The sequence below is a fragment of the Mobula birostris genome, chromosome 9, assembly GCF_030028105.1.
Source record: "Mobula birostris isolate sMobBir1 chromosome 9, sMobBir1.hap1, whole genome shotgun sequence".
Classification (NCBI taxonomy): Eukaryota; Metazoa; Chordata; class Chondrichthyes; order Myliobatiformes; family Myliobatidae; genus Mobula; species Mobula birostris.
The window spans coordinates 23,546,849-23,566,365 of record NC_092378.1 but is presented as its reverse complement, the minus strand read 5'-3'; the positions used below and the strand labels follow the sequence as shown (position 1 = coordinate 23,566,365).

The 19,517-nt window shown below is 42.1% G+C and overlaps 1 protein-coding gene across 3 annotated transcripts in view; it reads right to left on the bottom strand.

Annotated features, from left to right (window-relative positions):
• Positions 1–19,517, bottom strand: part of dock4a (dedicator of cytokinesis 4a) — a 365,685-nt gene that overhangs the window by 185,630 nt on the left and 160,538 nt on the right. For all 3 annotated transcript variants that reach the window (XM_072267619.1, XM_072267621.1, XM_072267620.1), the window contains exon 12: positions 7,048–7,136. In XM_072267619.1, the coding sequence (XP_072123720.1) occupies positions 7,048–7,136 (89 nt within the window). The remainder of the gene's footprint in view (positions 1–7,047; positions 7,137–19,517) is intronic.

Below are 19,517 nucleotides of genomic sequence, written 5' to 3'. Positions count from 1 at the left end.
AAGCTTGTTGATTCCTACTGAGGGGATAATGATGTTGAATACTGAGCTGAAATTGATAAACACAGCTTGACATGGGTATAGCTGTTGTCTGGGCAGTCTAACACTAAGATATGTGGACAAAGTTTCACAAAGAACCAATCTGGAAGTCCAAAGGTCATGGGATCCAAGGCAAGCTGTCTAAGGTGGTCCAGAATTGACTTTGTGATTGAAGGCACAGGCTGATGACAAAAGGATAATGTTCTGATTAGAAGTCCATGAATTTTGATGTACTACAGGGATCAGTGCAAAGAATTGTGCTCTTTGTGGTATATATTAATGACTTTGATGTAAACAGAGGAGGCATGGATAGTGGGTCTGCACATAGCACAAAAGTTGGTGGCACTGTGGATAGCAAGAATGTTTGCTCTACCATATATCCTTCCTACAGTAAGATATACAGTAGATCTTCTGATCTTCTGGAAAGTTGAGCAGAGCTTTGGAAGATATTACTTAATCTTGGCAAGATGTAGTTTAGGAACTCTAGGAGAGGCAAGGAATGCTGATAAACAGTAAGACTTTTGGGATCCAAGTCCGTGGCTCTCTGAAAGTGGCAAAGTTCATCGGGGTGGTGGAGAAGTCCAGTGGCATGCTTGCCTTTATCAGTCAGGGAACAGAGTGCTAAAGCTGGAATGTTCTGTCGCCATTACATAATGCTTGGAGTGATGTGCACTGTTCTGTGGGAAGAACGCACCAGAGTGTACACAGAGAAGTTTCGTAAGAATGTTGCCTAACTTGGAAAACCTTAGTTATGGAACAAAGGAGGCTGAGAGGTTACCTGATTTACAATTGAGAGAAGCACATATATGGCAGATGCTTAAAATCTTTTGCCTTTCATAGGGTAGTCAGAATCTTTTGCCCTTCAAAGGGGTATCAAAGGCAAGAAGTTTAAGGGTGAGATACAAAGATTTAAAAGGGATCTGAGGGGTATTTTGTTTTCCTGTTTGTACAGAGAGAGGTTTAAATCTGAAAGAAGCTAGAGTAAGTGGTGGGATCAGATAGACTAGCTATAATTAAAAACATATAGACGGGCACTTCTATATGCAATTCACAGCACAATACAATACTCATGCAGGCAAATGTAGTGTAGATGAACAAGGTCAGCATGGAGATGGTGGGCTGAAGGGCCAGTTTCTCTGCTGCATTACTCCACTGTCGTATGACCTTTCCTTACAGTTCATTCAATAAACTGAAGAATTCATTGACTCTGAAATTACTTTGGTCATCAAGCACAGCTGACCAAGATAGTCTTTTGCTTTCAAAGCACTTAGTCAAATTACAAACCACAAAACCAGTTGTTTGGCATCACTATTTCATAGTGCATCAGCTGTGAAACCAATTTCTACCTTTTACTTATTTAATTTCACTGTCAGACACATCAGCCATAAACTAAATATCTCTTCTCTTACTTCACATCATATATTTTTCAATCACTAATTTTTAACAAGCACTTTCAAAATTCTTTTGCACCAGGACAAAGGAATTGAATGAACTGAAAAGTAGAAATTGACTCTGACAGGTGATGCATTGTATGATCACCATGTTAACCAACTGGTACAGAAGGGATTGATTTAACTAAGTTTATTGAAAAGAACAGAGTATTGTGATCAAATCACTGCAATTCTGGCATTTAATTAATTTTATTGTGGTAAACAATGATATCTATATACATTGAATGAATATTAAACACATTAAATGAGAACAGGCTCCCTAGTCACAACTATGAGGTTAAATAAAATGTTTTTCCTTAGCATGATACATTTTAGATCACTGACTTTTAACAACTACATTCTAAGTACTTTACACTGGTACAAATAAATCTAATATAGTTACACATTAAAGCACTTCTTTCAGTTCAAACAAAAAAAGCACTAAAGAGAGGAACATATTCACTTAGGGAGTTGACAGAAACATGACAAAAACATGTACCGAACTGGTACATTGCTAAAGGGAGAGACAGCAGAAACCGATTTGGAGTCTGGATACTTAAAAATGGCAAGGGAGGTTATGAAGGTCTCTCACAGCATAGCAACAGTAGTCAGACATGATTTGAAACAATTCTACTGCCATAACACGATCACATAAAAATCTACCACCACCAGAATTTTCAACATTGTAAACAAGGTGTTTTTTTTTGCTTCAAGATCTTCAAAACAATGTCATTTTCAGAACTGAATACTAGAAAAGCCGTTACATAATACACAGCACAAAAGCAAACAGTATGTTCCTGTTCTTCTGAGAACTAATGATATCTCTCAGATTGTTACCATGGACTCCATGCTCCACTCTATTCCTGCAGCTTTAAGCTGTGAAACCAAGATGTTACCAATTCATGGCCGATAAAAACCTGCACAGGAAATAAATCGCTTGTTTATAATTACACAAGTACAACAGATACCCAAACGTATTAATTGTTGGATACTAAATTCATTACAACAAGTAAACAGGCCAATATTTTAATATAGTACAGTGGATTCTAGTTAACTGGGACACATTGGGACCAGTACACTTTGGCCCAATTAAGCGGTTGCCCCAGTTAGCCAAAGTTTCATAGAAATTGTTGAAAGGTATAAAAAAGACAAACTACCATTTAACTGAGTAACAATTAATGTACTGAAATGAAATACAGAATACAGTTTGAACACTACCAATATCTTTACGGTACTATAAAGCTATGTATGAAGACTAGCAGCATGGAGAAGCATGGCGCCTAGTCAACGAGATCAGCAGACAGAAGAAGTCCCCATCAGGTCAAATAAATGGTAAAACAGCAGAGGACCGTTTCCAGACATGGTTTACCCACTTTAAGAACCTGCTGGGAAGCCCTCCAATGATCACAGAAGAAAAGGACATACCCATGATACTAATGCAAATCAACATCGATGACGGCCCATTCACCATTGAGGAACTGAAGAAGACCAAATATGCGCTCAAAGAGGGCAGGAGCGCTGGACCAGATGGGATACCATCAGATGTCCTGAAGAACTGCGACCTGGACGACATCTTGCTGGACATATGTAATACGGCACTGATGAAAGGCAACAAACCAGAACAGTGGTCACTCTCAAACATTATCCCAGTCCCCAAGTCTGGATCCCTCACAAAGACAACTACCACGGTATCAGCATGACCTGCATCTTAGCAAAGCTATACAATCTGATGATCTTGAACAAAATTCGCACCGCCATTGACCCTAAACTAAGATTCAATCAGAATGGTTTTTAGCAGAAGCGCACAACAGTAATGCAAATACTTGCTCTCTGTAGAATCATCAAGGAAGTCAAGAAGAACAACCTACCAGCCGTGCTTACTTACATTGATTTTCGCAAAGCTTTTGACTCCATTCACCGAGGTAAAATGCTGAAGATCCTGAAAGCCTATGGAGTACCAGACCATCTACTGAGAGCAATAGAGTCCAGCTATACCAAAACCATGGCGAAAGTTGTATCACCAGACGGAGAAACAGCAGTGTTCGAGCTCCTAGCTGGTGTGCTGCAAGGAGACACTCTGGCACCATACATCTTTATAATCGTCATTGATTACGTTCTACATCAAGCTACCAAAGATTATGACAAGCTTGGTTTTACCATAAAACCAGGAAAAACCAAAAGGGTCAGACCAGTTACGCTCACAGATCTCGATTTTGCAGATGACATAGTCCTGCTCTCTGACCAGATGGAGGAAGCACAGCAGCTACTGACAAAAGTGGAAATTGAGTGCAATAAAGTTAGACTTCACCTAAACGCTTTGACTTCGGGTCAAGAACAATGAGTTCGGAGAAGGACATAAAGATACGGAAGGCGCTGGCGTGGAGGGCTATGAACGACAGGAAGAAAATCTGGAAGTTGAATCTGACCAGAAAGGCTTAAAAAGAGGATCTTCATAGCAGTCATAGAGTCCATTTTCACATACGGATGCGAGACGTGAACACTCACCAAGACTATGCGAAAGTCTCTAGATGGTTGCTGTACACGAATAGTCCAGATGGTTCTTGATGTGAGTTGGCAACAGCACATGACGAACGTCGAGCCCTAGGATGACCTACCGATGCTCACCACTAAAATCGAGGCGAGAAGATTGCAACTAGCGAGACACTGTCTACGTCACCTTGAGCTACCTGCCAGCCTAGTCATCTTATGGGAGCCCAAGCATGGGAGAATGAACCCTGGGCAGCTTCCCAAGACTATGATCAACATGCTCCTAGAAAACAGCGGCGTAGCTAATGTAGATGAACTGAACACACTGATGAGGGAGAGGGAGAAGTGGAGAATCCGTCATTGTGCCCGACGCCAGCCTCCTAGGCCTGAGTCAACGTAGTAGTAGTAGTAGTAGTAGTAGTAGTCGTCGTCGTCACAAAGTGCCTCCTTTCAAGTAGCAACTATCTCTATTCAGCTCACTTAAAAAGAATAAAATATTTTTGCTTAGGTTTATTGGTCAATGTAATACTTGAGGCTATTTGCGCTTTTCACATTTTTCTACTGGGGGTTCTGCACCAAGCATTCTAAAGCAAAACAAGGTGAGTGAAGTTTTTTCTGCTCTGTGCAAAAGTGAGTTTTAACCATAATTGGTACAAAGTTCAAAGTAAATTTTTTATTAAAGCCATATACAGTGGCATGAAAAAGTTTGGGCACTCCTGGTCAAAATTTCCATTACTAAGCGAGTAAAAGATGAACTGATTTCCAAAAGGCATAACGTTAAAGATGACACATTTCTTTAATATTTTAAGCAAGAAAACTTTTTTATTTCCATCTTTTACAGTTTCAAAATAACAAAAAAGGAAAAGGCCCGAAGCAAAAGTTTGGGCACCCTGCATGGTCAGTACTTAGTAACACCCCCTTTGGCAAGTATCACAGCTTGTAAACGCTTTTTGTAGCCAACTAAGAGTCTTTCAATTCTTGTCTGGGGGATTTTCGCCCATTCTTCCTTGCAAAAGGCTTCTAGTTCTGTGAGATTCTTGGGCCGTCTTGCATGCACTGCTCTTTTGAGGTCTATCCACAGATTCTCGATGATGTTTAGGTCAGGGGGCTGTGAGGGCCATGGCAAAACCTTCAGCTTGTGGCTCCTGAGGTAGTCCATTGTGGATTTTGAGGTGTGTTGAGGTTCATTATCCTGTTATAGAAGCCATCCTCTTTTCATCTTCGGCTTTTTTACAGTCCGTGTGATGTTTGCTTCCAGAATTTGCTGGTATTTAATTGAATTCATTCTTCTCTTTACCAGTAAATGTTTCCCATCCAATGGCTGCAACACAAGTCCAAAACATGATTGATCCACCCCCTTAACAGTTGGAGAGGGGTTCTTTTCATGAAATTCTGCACCCTTTTTTCTCCAAATATACCTTTGCTCATTGCGGCCAAAAAGTTCTATTTTAAGTCCATCAGTCCACAGGACTCATTTCCAAAATGCATCAGGCTTGCTTAGATGTTCCTTTAAACCTTTTGAATAGAACTTTTTGGCTCTTTCTTGTTTGCTGATCACTGTACTCAATAACTCGAGTGCTTGCTTAGCATCGGCCTTTGGGAGTATGTAAGCTGTGGTCAGGATCACGGAGCAGAAAGCTCTTGATAAGTAGAATGGTTAGCAATTAATCATTTGATGTTCCAGATTTGGGAAGCAAGAGTCCAAGAAGACCATAACATCTGAGCACCACAAAGAGTTTATCATTAAACAAAAACCTCCACCTTTTACCCTCTTTGAATCAGCAGTCCAGTCCATTTGCTGTAGTGAGAAGCCCTCTTAATGACATATCTGGTGCGTCTTGAGTGAGCCATGTCTCCATGAAACACAGGACACGTCGATCCCTCATTTTCCTCCAATACAGCAATCTTTCCCTTAGGTTTTCAATCTTGTTCTCCAGAGAATGTACATTTGCTAAATTGATACTGGGTAGAGGAACTTTCACACACCGCAGTTTTAGTCTGGCTTGGAGTCTTCCCCATCTCCCGCTCTTCCTGCCATAGTGATGTACCTTCATCTGATTAAAAGTACCATACCTGCATCCCTGTGAGTAAAGTCCACGAAGTCCTTCAGAAGATCTTGAAATCACTAATTCCTTAAAGCATTCAAGAGCACATTCTTTATCAGGAACTTACAAGCTGCAGATTGCAGTGAAAGCAGTTCAGAAGTATAATTACAAGTTTTGTAAGTTGCATGCAAAACATCACCGTGTCTCACCAGTGCCATCTTGAAATCAACTTGTTGTCAACCTGGGATGCTTATTATGTGCAGATTTATGGGGTTCACCAATGCACAGTGATAATGAGCTTGAAACTGCCTCAAGTCACTTTGCACAACGTGGCAGGGAATTTTCCATCCCGTAAGATTCGAAAAGATTTCAAATCTTACCTGGGGCCTGGCTACCCAACCTGATTCTCTGGGGGCCTTCAAGACTGTCAAGTTCTGCTTCTGTTCCGGTTCAGTATGAAAATAATTACGTCCTCAGGCTTGGCTCAAATTGAGCTGAATCAGGACCTTGTTCTTTTAGTCTGGTAATGCTGGCCTAGGGTGTACCTTGGCCAGGATTCGGAGTTTGATGGCTGATTTGGCATCAAAAATGTCCCAAATACTCAGGCTCAAGTTTGGACAGATTTTAATCTAATACCTCAGCATACCTCCAATCAGAGTCACTTATCCACAGCATCCCCACATTTCATGATAGAGAGGCTAAGGTGTGTAATTTAACATTTATAGATACAGATTATGAACATATTGGCATAATTACTTGTCGTGTAGTTGTCTGATTTAGTTTTGATTGGACAATACATCAGAAGTTATTAATCTATAGGCATTCTCCTGAAAATAAACATGAACATTGACAGCTTCATCTCAGGAGGAAGCAACACAGTTGTCACTGCAAAAGGAAGTAGAATTGTCTAAATCAATACTGCATTTATTATATTATTCTAGCAGCAATGCTCCCACGGTAATGCTCGCAGGTCCACGTGAAACAATTCCAACCAACAGAATTGAAATCCTCCTGTGTATGACACAAAATGTTAAACATTTTCCACTTACCAGCATTTGAACTTGTCAGATTGTATCGTGCATTTAGCTTCTTGATAATATTCTCGTGTATCTGACACCACTCACTTTCAGTATTGCACCTAGAAGCAACACAAGTGCATGTTGTAAAGAGAAAGTGGAAACTGCACCCACACACAAATAATTTAAAAATATTTGACAATGATTCACTCATGTCATCACACTAAGGTCAAAAATTTCATCAATTTTGAGGCCTACATGGTGAGGCTTCACTAAAGGACAGAGAAGGTGCTTCAACAAACGTCAAGAGAAGCTGTTCAAATGTAACAGCAAACTAAAGAATTCTGGGTGTTAATTGGTACTTAGTTTTCAATCCATGTACAGTACAAAAGGTATTACATTTAAATTTCAATAATAAATTCAAATTTGTGTAAGGGGGTTTCCTTTTTTTTAATGTCACTGCGTAGTCTAATTAAAATGGCTTCTTTGTTATGTTATAATTGAAAGGGCTTCTTTGTTATATTAACTGCTGAGAAAGTCCTTCCGCTAGCAGTTTGTTTGGATCACGTTACTGATAAGAAGATGTTACAAACCAATTGGGATAGTTGTTATGCTTTTGGTGTGTCTGTAAGATATTGTATGCGCGGGGTTTGGGAGGAGAAGGCAGGAGAGAGAGAGAGACAGAGGATGGACATCGCGCTGTGAGGCCACTAACGGGGTTGGACTCCGAGCGGGGCGTTCGGCAAGGAGAGGAAACGGAGACGGACTCGTGTGGAGCGTCTGGTCGACCACCGTTGTTGGTCCCAGACGGCCAGTCGAGGTGGTCCGAGGGGTCTCAGGGTGAAGAAGAAGGGTCCTGAGCTCCAACTGTTTGTGCACGAAGAGATTGAACTTTGATAAGTGTGGCGCCTTTTATTTTCCTTTTATATTTTCTTCTCTATTAATTATATAGTTCCAGTAATATCTATAAACTGTAAATCATTTAATCGTATCTGGTATATTCTCTGTTATCTGGGCGGGGTAGGGTACATCACACAGCATCCACACAAACTATTACCCAGTTTGGCGGGGCCGAGGGCTGTTTCCCTAGACGACAGTGAGCCCAGCGAACCTGAGGCTGGCCGGGGGGGGGGGGGGGGGGGGGGGGGAGGGGGCTACATTCCCATGAAACAAGAATTGTACTTCCCAGTAGTACATTTTGGTGACATTGGAAATCACTGTTTTATTCAATAATACTTTTTATAAGGTTCGTACTTTTTAAACAAACTCAAGTATTTTTCACACTCACTCGTGGCAAGCAGAAAAGCAACTAAACCAGCACCCGTAACTTTTCTCATTTTACTTCGGCTCAGTATTAGCTCATTGCCCATGTGATGCAATTGTTTTAATTATGTAGCTTATTAACTGATTCATTTTTATCCAAGGCATTTCTTATCTATACAAGTAATGGATTTTCAGAAGTGCCATCTTAATTATTTTGTCTATACACCTCTTAGCATCATTTCTCAGCTCCTTAGTTAGTTTGCTTAGTATTCGTATGATTGTACTCTAAAATAATCTGAAATCTTAGAATCACTTACTTATCATTCCTGACCCCTAAAAGAACCCTAAAGGTCACAAATTAAACAGAGATCCAACAGTGGGATTGTCCAAGATAATAAAAGGCTGTTGGAGCAAAAAAAATCGACTGCATCCGTCATATCATTACAGAAATTTAAATATAATTGTTATATTTAAATCCGAGTCAGCATGGATTTATGAAGGGGAAATCGTGCTTGACTAATCTTTGAATTTTTTGAGGATGTAGCTATGAAAATGGACAAGGGAGAGCCAGTGGATGTAGTGTACCTGGACTTTCAGAAAGTCTTTGATAAAGTCCCACAATAGAGATTAGCGGGCAAAATTAGGGCACATGGTATTGAGGGCAGAGTATTGACATGGATTGAAAATTGGTTGGCTGACAGAAAACAAAGAGTAGCGATTAACGGGTCCCTTTCGGAATGGCAGGCGGTGACCAGTGGGGTACCGCAGGGTTCAGTGCTGGGACCGCAGCTGTTTACAATATATATTAATGACTTCGATGAGGGAATTAAAAGTAACATTAGCAAATTTGCCGATGACACAAAGGTGGGTGGCAGTGTGAAGTGTGAGGAGGATGTTATGAGAATGCAGGGTGACTTGGACAGGCTGGGTGAGTGGGCAGATGCATGACAGATGCAGTTTAATGTGGATAAATGTGAGGTTATCCACTTTGGTGGTAAAAACGGGAAGGCAGATTATTATCTAAATGGAGTCAAGTTAGGAAAAGGGGAAGCACAATGAGATCTAGGTGTTCTTGTACATCAGTCACTGAAAGCAAGCATGCAAGTACAGCAGACAGTGAAGAAAGCTAATGGCATGCTGGCCTTCATAACAAGGGGAATTGAGTATAAGAGCAAAGAGGTCCTTCTGCAGCTGTACAGGGCCCTGGTGAGACCACACCTGGAGTACTGTGTGCAGTTTTGGTCTCCAAATATGAGGAAGGACATTCTTGCTATTGAGGGAGTGCAGCGTAGGTTCACAAGGTTAATTCCCGGGACGGCGGGACTGTCATATGTTGAAAGATTGGAGCGACTGGGCTTGTATACTCTGGAAATTAGAAGGCTGAGAGGGAATCTTATTGAAACATATAAGATTATTAAGGGATTGGACACGCTGGAGGCAGGAAGCATGTTCCCGCTGATGGGTGAGTCCAGAACCAGAGGCCACAGTTTAAGAATAGGGGGTAGGCCATTTAGAACGGAGTTGAGGAAAAACTTTTTCACCCAGAGAGTGGTGGATATATGGAATGCTCTGCCCCAGAAGGCTGTGGAGGCCAAGTCTCTGGATGCTTTCAAGAAAGAGATGGGTAGAGCTCTTAAAGATAGCGGAATCAAAGGTTATGGGGATAAGGCAGGAACTGGATACTGATTGTGGATGATCAGCCATGATCACAGTGAATGGTGGTGCTGGCTCAAAGGGCCGAATGGCCTACCCCTGCACCTATTGTCTATTAAGTTCCTCAGATAGAAAATTAAACCACCCAGCAAAAGACAGCACTGTTAGAAGAACCAGTCTCAGTTTAGGATCCAGTCTATTATTTTTATGGAAGCAAATTCCTTCCCATTTTCCCCACAAAAATAAACACTTGCAATTTTTTCAAAGTCAAGGTTTATTTATTATCAAAGTATGTATACAGAATACATCTGAGATCCGTCCTTTTCCAGGCAGCCATAAAACAAAGAAACATCAGGGAACTTATTCAATAAAACCTCAAATGCCCAACGCATGAAAAAAAGAGAACAAATTGTGCAGATGGCGAAAAGCAAGTGAACAACACATAGAATATCAAACATCAAACCAGGAGTCTGGTAGTACTCAGTTCAATGCCGCACCGAAAGCTGACTCCAGACCGTAGAGCCACTCCTCACTGAAACACCCCAGTCCACAATGATCACCCCAAACTGCTCAAAAACAGCAAAGAGAGTAACCAGAATCTCAGCATGAACATCAAAGTCTTCCAAATTGAGACCACATCCATGAGCCTCGCCAATCAATCCTTGTAATGAGCAACCCAAGACTCCTGCCCTTTCCTGTGACAGCAGTTAGTACGAGGGAGAGGAGGACCAGTCCAACGCAGGTACACAACACCGAATATCTGCCTGTCCTTTGCCCTTGTCCTCATCAGCTTCCACCTTGCTTGTTGGCTTAATCGGACAGAAGCAATGGTGTCGAACGCCATCTGCGGGAATCAAGGCCTCCAGGTTGCGCACTTCACTCCCAACCTCACCAAACTCCTTCGGAGACAGCAAAGCAGCAGATCGCTCAATCGGCCCAAAAACACATCATCAAGATGTAAATCATAGGTTCCAATCACACGTGGCTTAGTTGTAGAGTCATATTTAAAGAAGTAGTAGAAGTAGTATTTTGTGAACCCTCTGCAGGACATCGCCATTGGTCACATTGTTCCGTGACACCATCTTGAAGATTTTTTACAATTCACTTTATTTTAATTAATAGTCATAGTCATACTTTATTGGGGGAAATTGGTTTTCGTTACAGTTGCTCCATAAATAATAAATAGTAGTAGAACCATAAATAGTTAAATAGTAATATGTAAATTATTCCAGTAAATTATGAAATAAGTCCAGGACCAGCCTATTGGCTCAGGATGTCTGACCCTCCAAGGGAGGAGTTGTAAAGTTTGATGGCCACAGGCAGGAATGACTTCCTATGACGCTCAGTGCTGCATCTCGGTGGAATGAGTCTCTGGCTGAATGTACTCCTGTGCCCACCCAGTACATTATGTAGTGGATGGGAGACATTGACCAAGATGGCATGCAACTTAGACAGCATCCTCTTTTCAGACATCACCGTGAGAGAGTCCAGTTCCATCCCCACAACATCACTGGCCTTACAAATGAGTTTGTTGATTCTGTTGGTGTCTGCTACCCTCAGCCTGCTGCCCCAGCACACAACAGCAAACATGATAATACTGGCCACCACAGACTCGTAGAACATCCTCAGCATCGTCTGGCAGATGTTAAAGGACCTCAGTCTCCTCAGGAAATAGAGATGGCTCTGACCCCTCTTGTAGACAGCCTCAGTGTTCTTTGACCAGTCCAGTTTATTGTCAATTCGTATCCCCAGGTATTTGTAATCCTCCACCATGTCCACACTGACCCCCTGGATGGAAACAGGGGTCACCGGTACCTTAGCTCTCCTCAGGTCTACCACCAGCTCCTTAGTCTTTTTCACATTAAGCTGCAGATAATTCTGCTCACACCATGTGGCAAAGTTTCCTACCGTAGCCCTGTACTCAGCCTCATCTCCCTTGCTGATGCATCCAACTATGGCAGAGTCATCGGAAAACTTCTGAAGATTACAAGACTGTGCAGTAGTTGAAGTCCGAGGTGTAAATGGTGAAGAGAAAGGGAGACAAGACAGTCCCCTGTGGAGCCCCAGTGCTGCTGATCACTCTGTCGGACACACAGTGTTGCAAGAACACGTACTGTGGTCTGCCAGTCAGGTAATCCAGAATCCATGATACCAGGGAAGCATCCACCTGCATCGCTGTCAGCTTCTCCCCCAGCACAGCAGGGCGGATGGTGTTGAACGCACTGGAGAAGTCAAAAAACATGACCCTCACAGTGCTCGCTGGCCTGTCCAGGTGGGCGTAGACATGGTTCAGCAGGAAGATGATAAGCAATCCGTTTGCATAGCACCACCACTGTTAAATAAGAGTCTGGAAATCCCTAAGCATCCTTGATTTTCTCCAATAAAGTCTATCAATTAAGCAAGGAGAAATAGGATTTACCAATACACCTTGAAACCCATAATTTCATTTTCACCCATGAGATCCTGAAAAGAAATTTTAAAACTTTTGTTTTTATTTGTTTAAAAAAAATGCACTGATCAAGGCAAGGTTTGCATGACACCATGTGCAAAAATTTTAAATGCTTGGCAAGATGAACTTATTATTACCATTTTAAGTAGAAACAGATTGTAAATTAACACGCTTATGTATGATGTACTGTGGAACTGCTTAATCTAAAAAGATCTGAAGTAGGCTCTGGAGTATTTAAACAGAAGCTGCTACAAATCACAGAATGCTGCTTATTGAATGTACAGAAGAAAGAATTAATGCTTCTCCGGACTTTTTAAATACAAATTCTGGGAATGAGAAACATAAACAATCTCTGGATGCTAGAAACACATAGTACTGTGGGATTGGCCATTGTTAGAGTGGGACAGTCTTAGAGTGGTCAAGCTTTGGCTCAACAGACTTCAGTAAGGGTGCTGGATCATTTAGAATTGTTTAGTTGGTTGTAGAATTCAAGCTTAAGCATTAAGAGCCAAAGGTATAACAAGTGCAGGCAGGATGGTAGTTTAGGCAGTGGAATGCTCCTCCTTTCTTTCTTTTTAAATCTTTTTATTACTCCTCCTGGAATATGTGGGGTTGCAGGGTACCAAATGTTACTTAACCCTTCAGGGGACGTAAACCTGATGACTACACCTGCAGGAGTGTGCCCACCTTCTGCTCCTGACTGATAAGGTCAAGGAACTGGTGCTGGAGCTGGGTGATATTCAGGATCACCTGTGTGGCTGAAAACCTCATAGGTGAGACTTTTATTGAGGTGGTCACACCCAGGGTGCAAGATTCAGACAGTAGACAGGTGGCCACCAGAAGTAAGAGGAGTAAGCAGGTAATGCAGGATTCCCAGTGGCCACTCTCCTCAGCAAAAAATATAACTCTTTAGATACTGCTGGAGGGGATGACCAATCACAGCACAGCAGCAGCACCCAGGCCTGTGGCACTGTGGCCAGCTCTGAGACTCAGCAGGGAAGGGGAAAATCAGGTAGAATCGTGGTGATAGGAGACTTGACAGTTAGGGGCAACAGACAGGAGATTCTGTGGCATGAAAAAGACACCAGGATGGTGTGTTGCCTCCCATGTGCTTGGTTCAAGCATAGCTTCAACTGCTTGAGAATATTTTAAAGAGGGAGGGTGAGCAATCAGAGGTCATGGTATACATTGGCACCAATGACGTAGGCAGAAAGTAGGAAGAGCTCCTGTGCAGTGAATATAGGGAGTTAGGGAAGAGGCTGAAGAGCAGGACCTCCAAGGTTGTAATCTTCAGATTACTTCGGATAGGAGAGGAGAAGATGGCAGCGCGACATCACAGCGGCCACTCCGGTGGTTATGTCTGTTATTTGTCAAGTAAGGTGCCGTGCACAATCCTGATTTGATGGAGACGGGCGTAAGAGCATGGAGGAACATCTGGTGAAACTTCTGAAATGCCTGCTTCGCTGATGCTGCTACTGTGTGGTCCGAAATCTCCGGAGAGGAAGGCTCCGAGTCCTCGGCTTTGCTTCTTGCTCGGCAGCCGGGGCAGGGTCGAAGTGCTCGGCAGAGGATGGTGCTTGGTGCTCGGTGTCGAAGGCTCGAAGTTTTTGGACTACCTCAGAGTCCGCTGCAGCCGGATGCTTCCAATGGTGCTGCATCGGCAAGTTTGCAGCGCTTGGAGGTTCATGGCAGGGAGAGTTTCTCCCTTCTACCGTCCACGTGAGATGATGAGGCTATCGAGACTTTGAGACTTTTTTTTTTACCGTGCCCATGGTCTGCTGTTTATCAAATTACGGTATTGCTTTGCACTGTTGAAACTATATGTTATAATTATGTGGTTTTGTCAGTTTTAGTCTTGGTTTGTCTTGTGTTTCTTGTGATATCATTTTGGAGGAACATTGTATCATTTTTTATTGCATGCATTTCTAAATAACAATAAACGAGGACTGAGTGTCCTCATAATCTAATCTAATCTACTCCTAGTGCCACATGGTGGTCAGGGTAGGAATAGAATGATGGTACAGACGAATGAGTGGCTGAGGAACTGGTACAGCTGGCAGGGTTTCAGATTTTTGGATTGTTGGGATCTCTTCTGAGGAAGGTATGACCAGTACAAAAAGGACATGTTACATCTGAAACCAAAGGAGACCAAAATCCTTGTGGGCAGATTTGCTAGAGCTGTTGGGGAGGATTTAAGCTAATTTGGCAGAGGGATGGGAACTGGAGTGATAGGGCTGAGGATGGGGCAGTTGGTATACAAGATGCAGTGTGTGGTGAGACTATGAGAAAGGACAGGACGGTGATAGGGTGAAGTTACAGACAGTGAGATGAGTTGAAGTATAACACATGGGCAAAATCAAAAAGGGTGATGAATGCAGGACTGAAAGTGTTACCTTTGAATGCACGTAGTATACGGAATAAGGTAGATGATCACACAGTGCAGTTAGAAATTGGCAGGTGTGATGCTGTGGGCATTCAGTCATGACTGAAAGATTATAGTTGGGAGCTTAACATCCAAGGATACACATTGCTTCCAAAGGACAGGGAAGTATGCAGCAGGGATGGTGTGGCTTAGTAAAAAAACTAATTCAAGTCCTTAGAAAGAAGTGACAAAAGATCAGAAGATGTAGAATCCTTATGGGTAGAGTTAAACTGCAAAGGTAAAGAAACCCTGATTGGAGTTATATACAGGCCTCGGAACAGTAGCCAGGATGTGGGATACAAATTACAATGGCAGATAGAAAAAGCAATCAAAAAGGAGTAATATTACATTAGTCATGGGGGATTTCAATATGCAGGTAGATTGAGAAAATCAGGTTGGTGCTGGATCCCAAGAAAGGGAATTTGTAGAAGGCCTATGAGATAGCTTTTTAGAGCAGATTGTGGCTGAGCCAACTCGGGGAAAGGCAATTCTGGAATGGATGTTGTGTAATGAATCATATTTCATTCAGTAGCTTATGAAAAAGGAACCCTTAGGAGACAATGTTCATAATATGATAGAATTCATCTAGCAGTTTGAGAGGGAGAAAATAAAATCAGATATCACAGTTTTATGATGGAGAAAATGGTATTACAATGGAGAAATGGGAATTACAGCAGCATGAGAGAGAAGCTGGCCAGAATTGATTGGAAGGGGACACAAGCAGGGATGACTCTAGTATAGCAATGGCTAGTTTCTGGGGGCAATACAAAAGGTGCAGAATAGATACATCCCAAGGATGGAGAGGTATTCTAAAGGGAGGCTAAGGCAACTGTGGCTGACAAGGGAAATTAAAGACAGCATAAAAGGAAAAGTGAGGACATATAATATTACAAAAAATTGCTGACAAACATATTAGTATTTTGTGTCAATCTTCACTGTGGAAGATGCTAGCACCATGCCAGAAATTTGAGAGTGTCAGGAGAAAGAAGTGAGTGTAGTTGCTATTACTAAGGAAAACGTGCTTGGGAAGCTGAAAGGTCTGAAGGTAGATAAATCACCTGGACCAGATGGACTACACCCCAGGGTTCTGAAAGAAGTAGTTGAAGAGATTGCGAAGGCATTAGTAATTATTTTTCAAGAAACACTAGATTCTGGAATGTTTCCGGAGGTCTGGAAAATTGCAAATCTCATTCCATTGTTTAGGAAGAGATGAAGACAGAAGAAAGGAAACTAAAGACTAGTTATCCAGACTTCAGTGGTTGGGAAGATGTGGGAATCCATTATTAAGGATGACGTTTTGGGGTGCTTGGAGGCACATGATAAATTAGCCCAAAGTCAACATTGTTTCTTTAAGGGGAAATTTTGGCTGACACATCTGTTAGCATTGATTTTGAGAAAACTAGAATATAAGAGCAAGGATGTAATGCTGAAGCTTTATAAGGCATTGATTAGACTACGACTCAGAGTATCATAGGCAGCTTCGGGCTCCTCATCTTAGAAAAGATGTCCTGTCATTAGAGAGGGTCCACAGGGGGTTTACAAGAATGATTCTAGAATGAAAGGGTTAATGTATGAGGAGCGTTTGAAAGCTCTGGGCCTGTACTTGCTGGAGATTAGAAGAATGGTGGGGGGGATCTCATTGAAACCTGTAGAATATTTAATGGCCCACCCAGGTAGGGTGGATTTGGAGGGGATGTTTCCTATAGTGAGTGAATCCATTTAGAACGGAGATGAGGAGGAATTTCTTTCGCCAGTGGGTGGTGAATCTATGGAATGTATTGCTGTGGATGGCTTGGAGGCCAAACCATTGAGTATATTTAAAACAGAGGTTGATAGGTTCTTGATTAGTCAGGGTGTCAAAGATTACAGAGAGAAGGTGGGAGAATGGGGTTGAGAAGGATAACGTATCAGCCGTGATGCAATCAAAGAGCAGACACAATAGGCCAAATGGCTGAATTCTGCTCATAAATCTTATAGCTTTATGGTCAATGATCTGGTTCTGCTTTCAATCGTCTAATAAATACTCTGGCTTAAATTTGCTGGAAAAAATGACCGTGGGTGTACTAACAGTATGCATTTTCACTTAAGTGACAAAAGCTTCAGAAAGAAATACGATGACTGATTTAATTCTGTTATCACACTTGTATTTCCTGGAATGTTCGTGTCTCTCCTGTAGGAAGCTCAACTTAACCAAAAAACACCTTTATTCTAACAAGAGAAAATCGGCAGATGCTGGAAATCCGCGGAACACACACAAGATGCTGGAGGAACTCAGCAGGCCAGGCAGCATCTATGGAAAAAAGTACAGTCGACATTTTGGGCTGAAACTCTCCAGTATTTTGTGTGTGCTGCTTTATTTTCAGCAATGGTGACAACCAATTCTCAGGATTTATGACATTATCCTTCCAAAGCTACAGAAGATTAAAAAAGATCTGGTGGGGCGGGCAGTGATGGAACATTTTACCCTCATAGAAACATAGAAAACCTACAGCACAATACATGCTCTTCGTCCCACAAAGCTGTGCCGGACATGTCCCTACCTTAGAACTACCTAGGCTTTACCCCATAGCTCTCTATTTTTCTAAGCTCCATGTAGCCATCCAGGAGTCTCTTAAAAGACCCTATCATTTCGCCTTCACCACTGCCGCCAGCATCCCTTTCCACGCACTCACCACTCTCTGTGTAAAAAAAAAACATCCCTGACATCTCCTCTGTACCTTCTTCCAAGCACCTTAAAACAATGCCGTCTCGTGCTAGCCATTTCAGCCCTGGGGAAAAGTCTCTGACTATCCACATGATCAATGCCTCCCATTATCTTGAACACCTCTATCAGGTCACCTCTCATCCTCTGTTGCTCCAAGGAGAAAAGGCCGAGTTTACTCAACTTATTCTCATAAGGCATGCTCCCCAATCCAGGCAACATCCTTGTAAATCTCCTCTACACCCTTTCTACGGTTTCCACATCCTTCCTGTAGTGAGGCAACCAGATCTGAACACAGTACTCCAACTGGGGTCTAATCAAGGTCCTATATAGCTCGTATGACCTTCATTTGTCGTGGGTGGTGAGGAGGGGGAGAGGCAGTCATTGATGGATCAACAAGCTCTGGTCCCCAATGCAGCAATTTGGGAAATATCCATAATTTATAATCCTCATGGATACTAACCCACAGTTTTTCCTGTTTTACCATCACGATGATAATTTCTAAGATATCCTAAGATAACTTTCTTAATATTGGGAAGCTAAATGTATTCTTACTGCCTGTCCATTGGGTATATTTTGCATTTTGTTCATAGCTGGGAGATCATGAAGTGACTTTCAGAAGTAACCAATTTCTTTCTTGTGGAAATGCAGTCTGGGTGGCACTGTTTTGTACTGCTGATGCTGATCTTGGGTGCTGGGGGTGTGGAGTCTGTGGTCTTTCTTTGACTGCTCGACTTTCCTCCCACCTTACCAGCACGCACTGACTGCCATTGTGTATTAGCCCGGGAACAGGGAGGTAGCTGGCAGGAGAGTCAGGTGTTTGTGATGGTGCGAGGAGCTAATAGGAATGCCCGAAGAATGCAAGGGTCTAGAATGTGTGGTCCTTGGGAAGGGAAACACTATTTAAATCTCTATGGAGATTGCAAAGCCACGATCAACCATTCTTGTAACACTTCATAGAATTCCTATAGTTCAAAAGGGATTCTTCTTTAGCTCTACGCAAACTTCCCAGATGCACTGCATCAACTTACCCCGCAGGGGGCAAACGGGGACAATGTTAGGCAGCGAGCTATGTGTAATAGGCAACTATCAGATTGACAGCATGTGTCAGGCATGAGAATCTTCTTAATCCAGAAATATAAAAGGTCTTAATTTTAACAAATGCCACAACTGAAAAACCTGGTTCCCATGGCAATAGACTTTCCCGACTTTCTATTGTCCTTGTGTTTATCCTTGACAAAAGAGATTTCATTCTGAATGCTTTGGACCTTCCTCCTACTTCCCACCCTCCACTCCTACGAGTACTAAATTTGAAATCCAACTTCTTCTCAACTTGAAATTTTCTTTAAAAAAACATTACATCAATATGAAACTTTTAATTGTTACTTCCAACAGATATTATGATTGAGAATCAAATCCCAAAATGTTTACCTTATTTGCCCTGTTTAAGCTTTATAACTGTGCAATGCCTAACGTACGACAATTAATCAAACAACTGGCCTTCAACCATCTCCCATCAAGTTACCTGGGTCTGCAATGGTCGGCCATATTGTCCCTACAAACCTGAGTTCCCAGAGTTAACCCAGTAATTTTACAGACTTCTTTTAAGCTGCAAGTTATTTGAATGGGTTTCAAGGGAGTGATTTCAGAAGCTACACCTTTTTTACCTCATAGCCTGAAAGTTGTTCTCAGTTTGGCTTTGTATTGAGTGCTTGATCCATGCTGAAAACATCTGGCTGTACCAAGGGCCAAATCCCTGATTCATTACTGACCACCTCAACACTGCAGGATCAACTTTCCAGTGAATTCATCATACAAAATGTAAATTAATGGTGCATGCCCCTAACCTAACGTTGCAGCATGTTATAATTTATTTACTATTTCCAGCATCCCTTGTTTGTTCCACTTAATAAATATTTGAAGTAGATCTCACCATCACTGAACTTCACCCACAACCTATGGACTCACTTTCAAGAACTCTTCATTTCATGTTCTCAGTATTTATTGCTCATTTA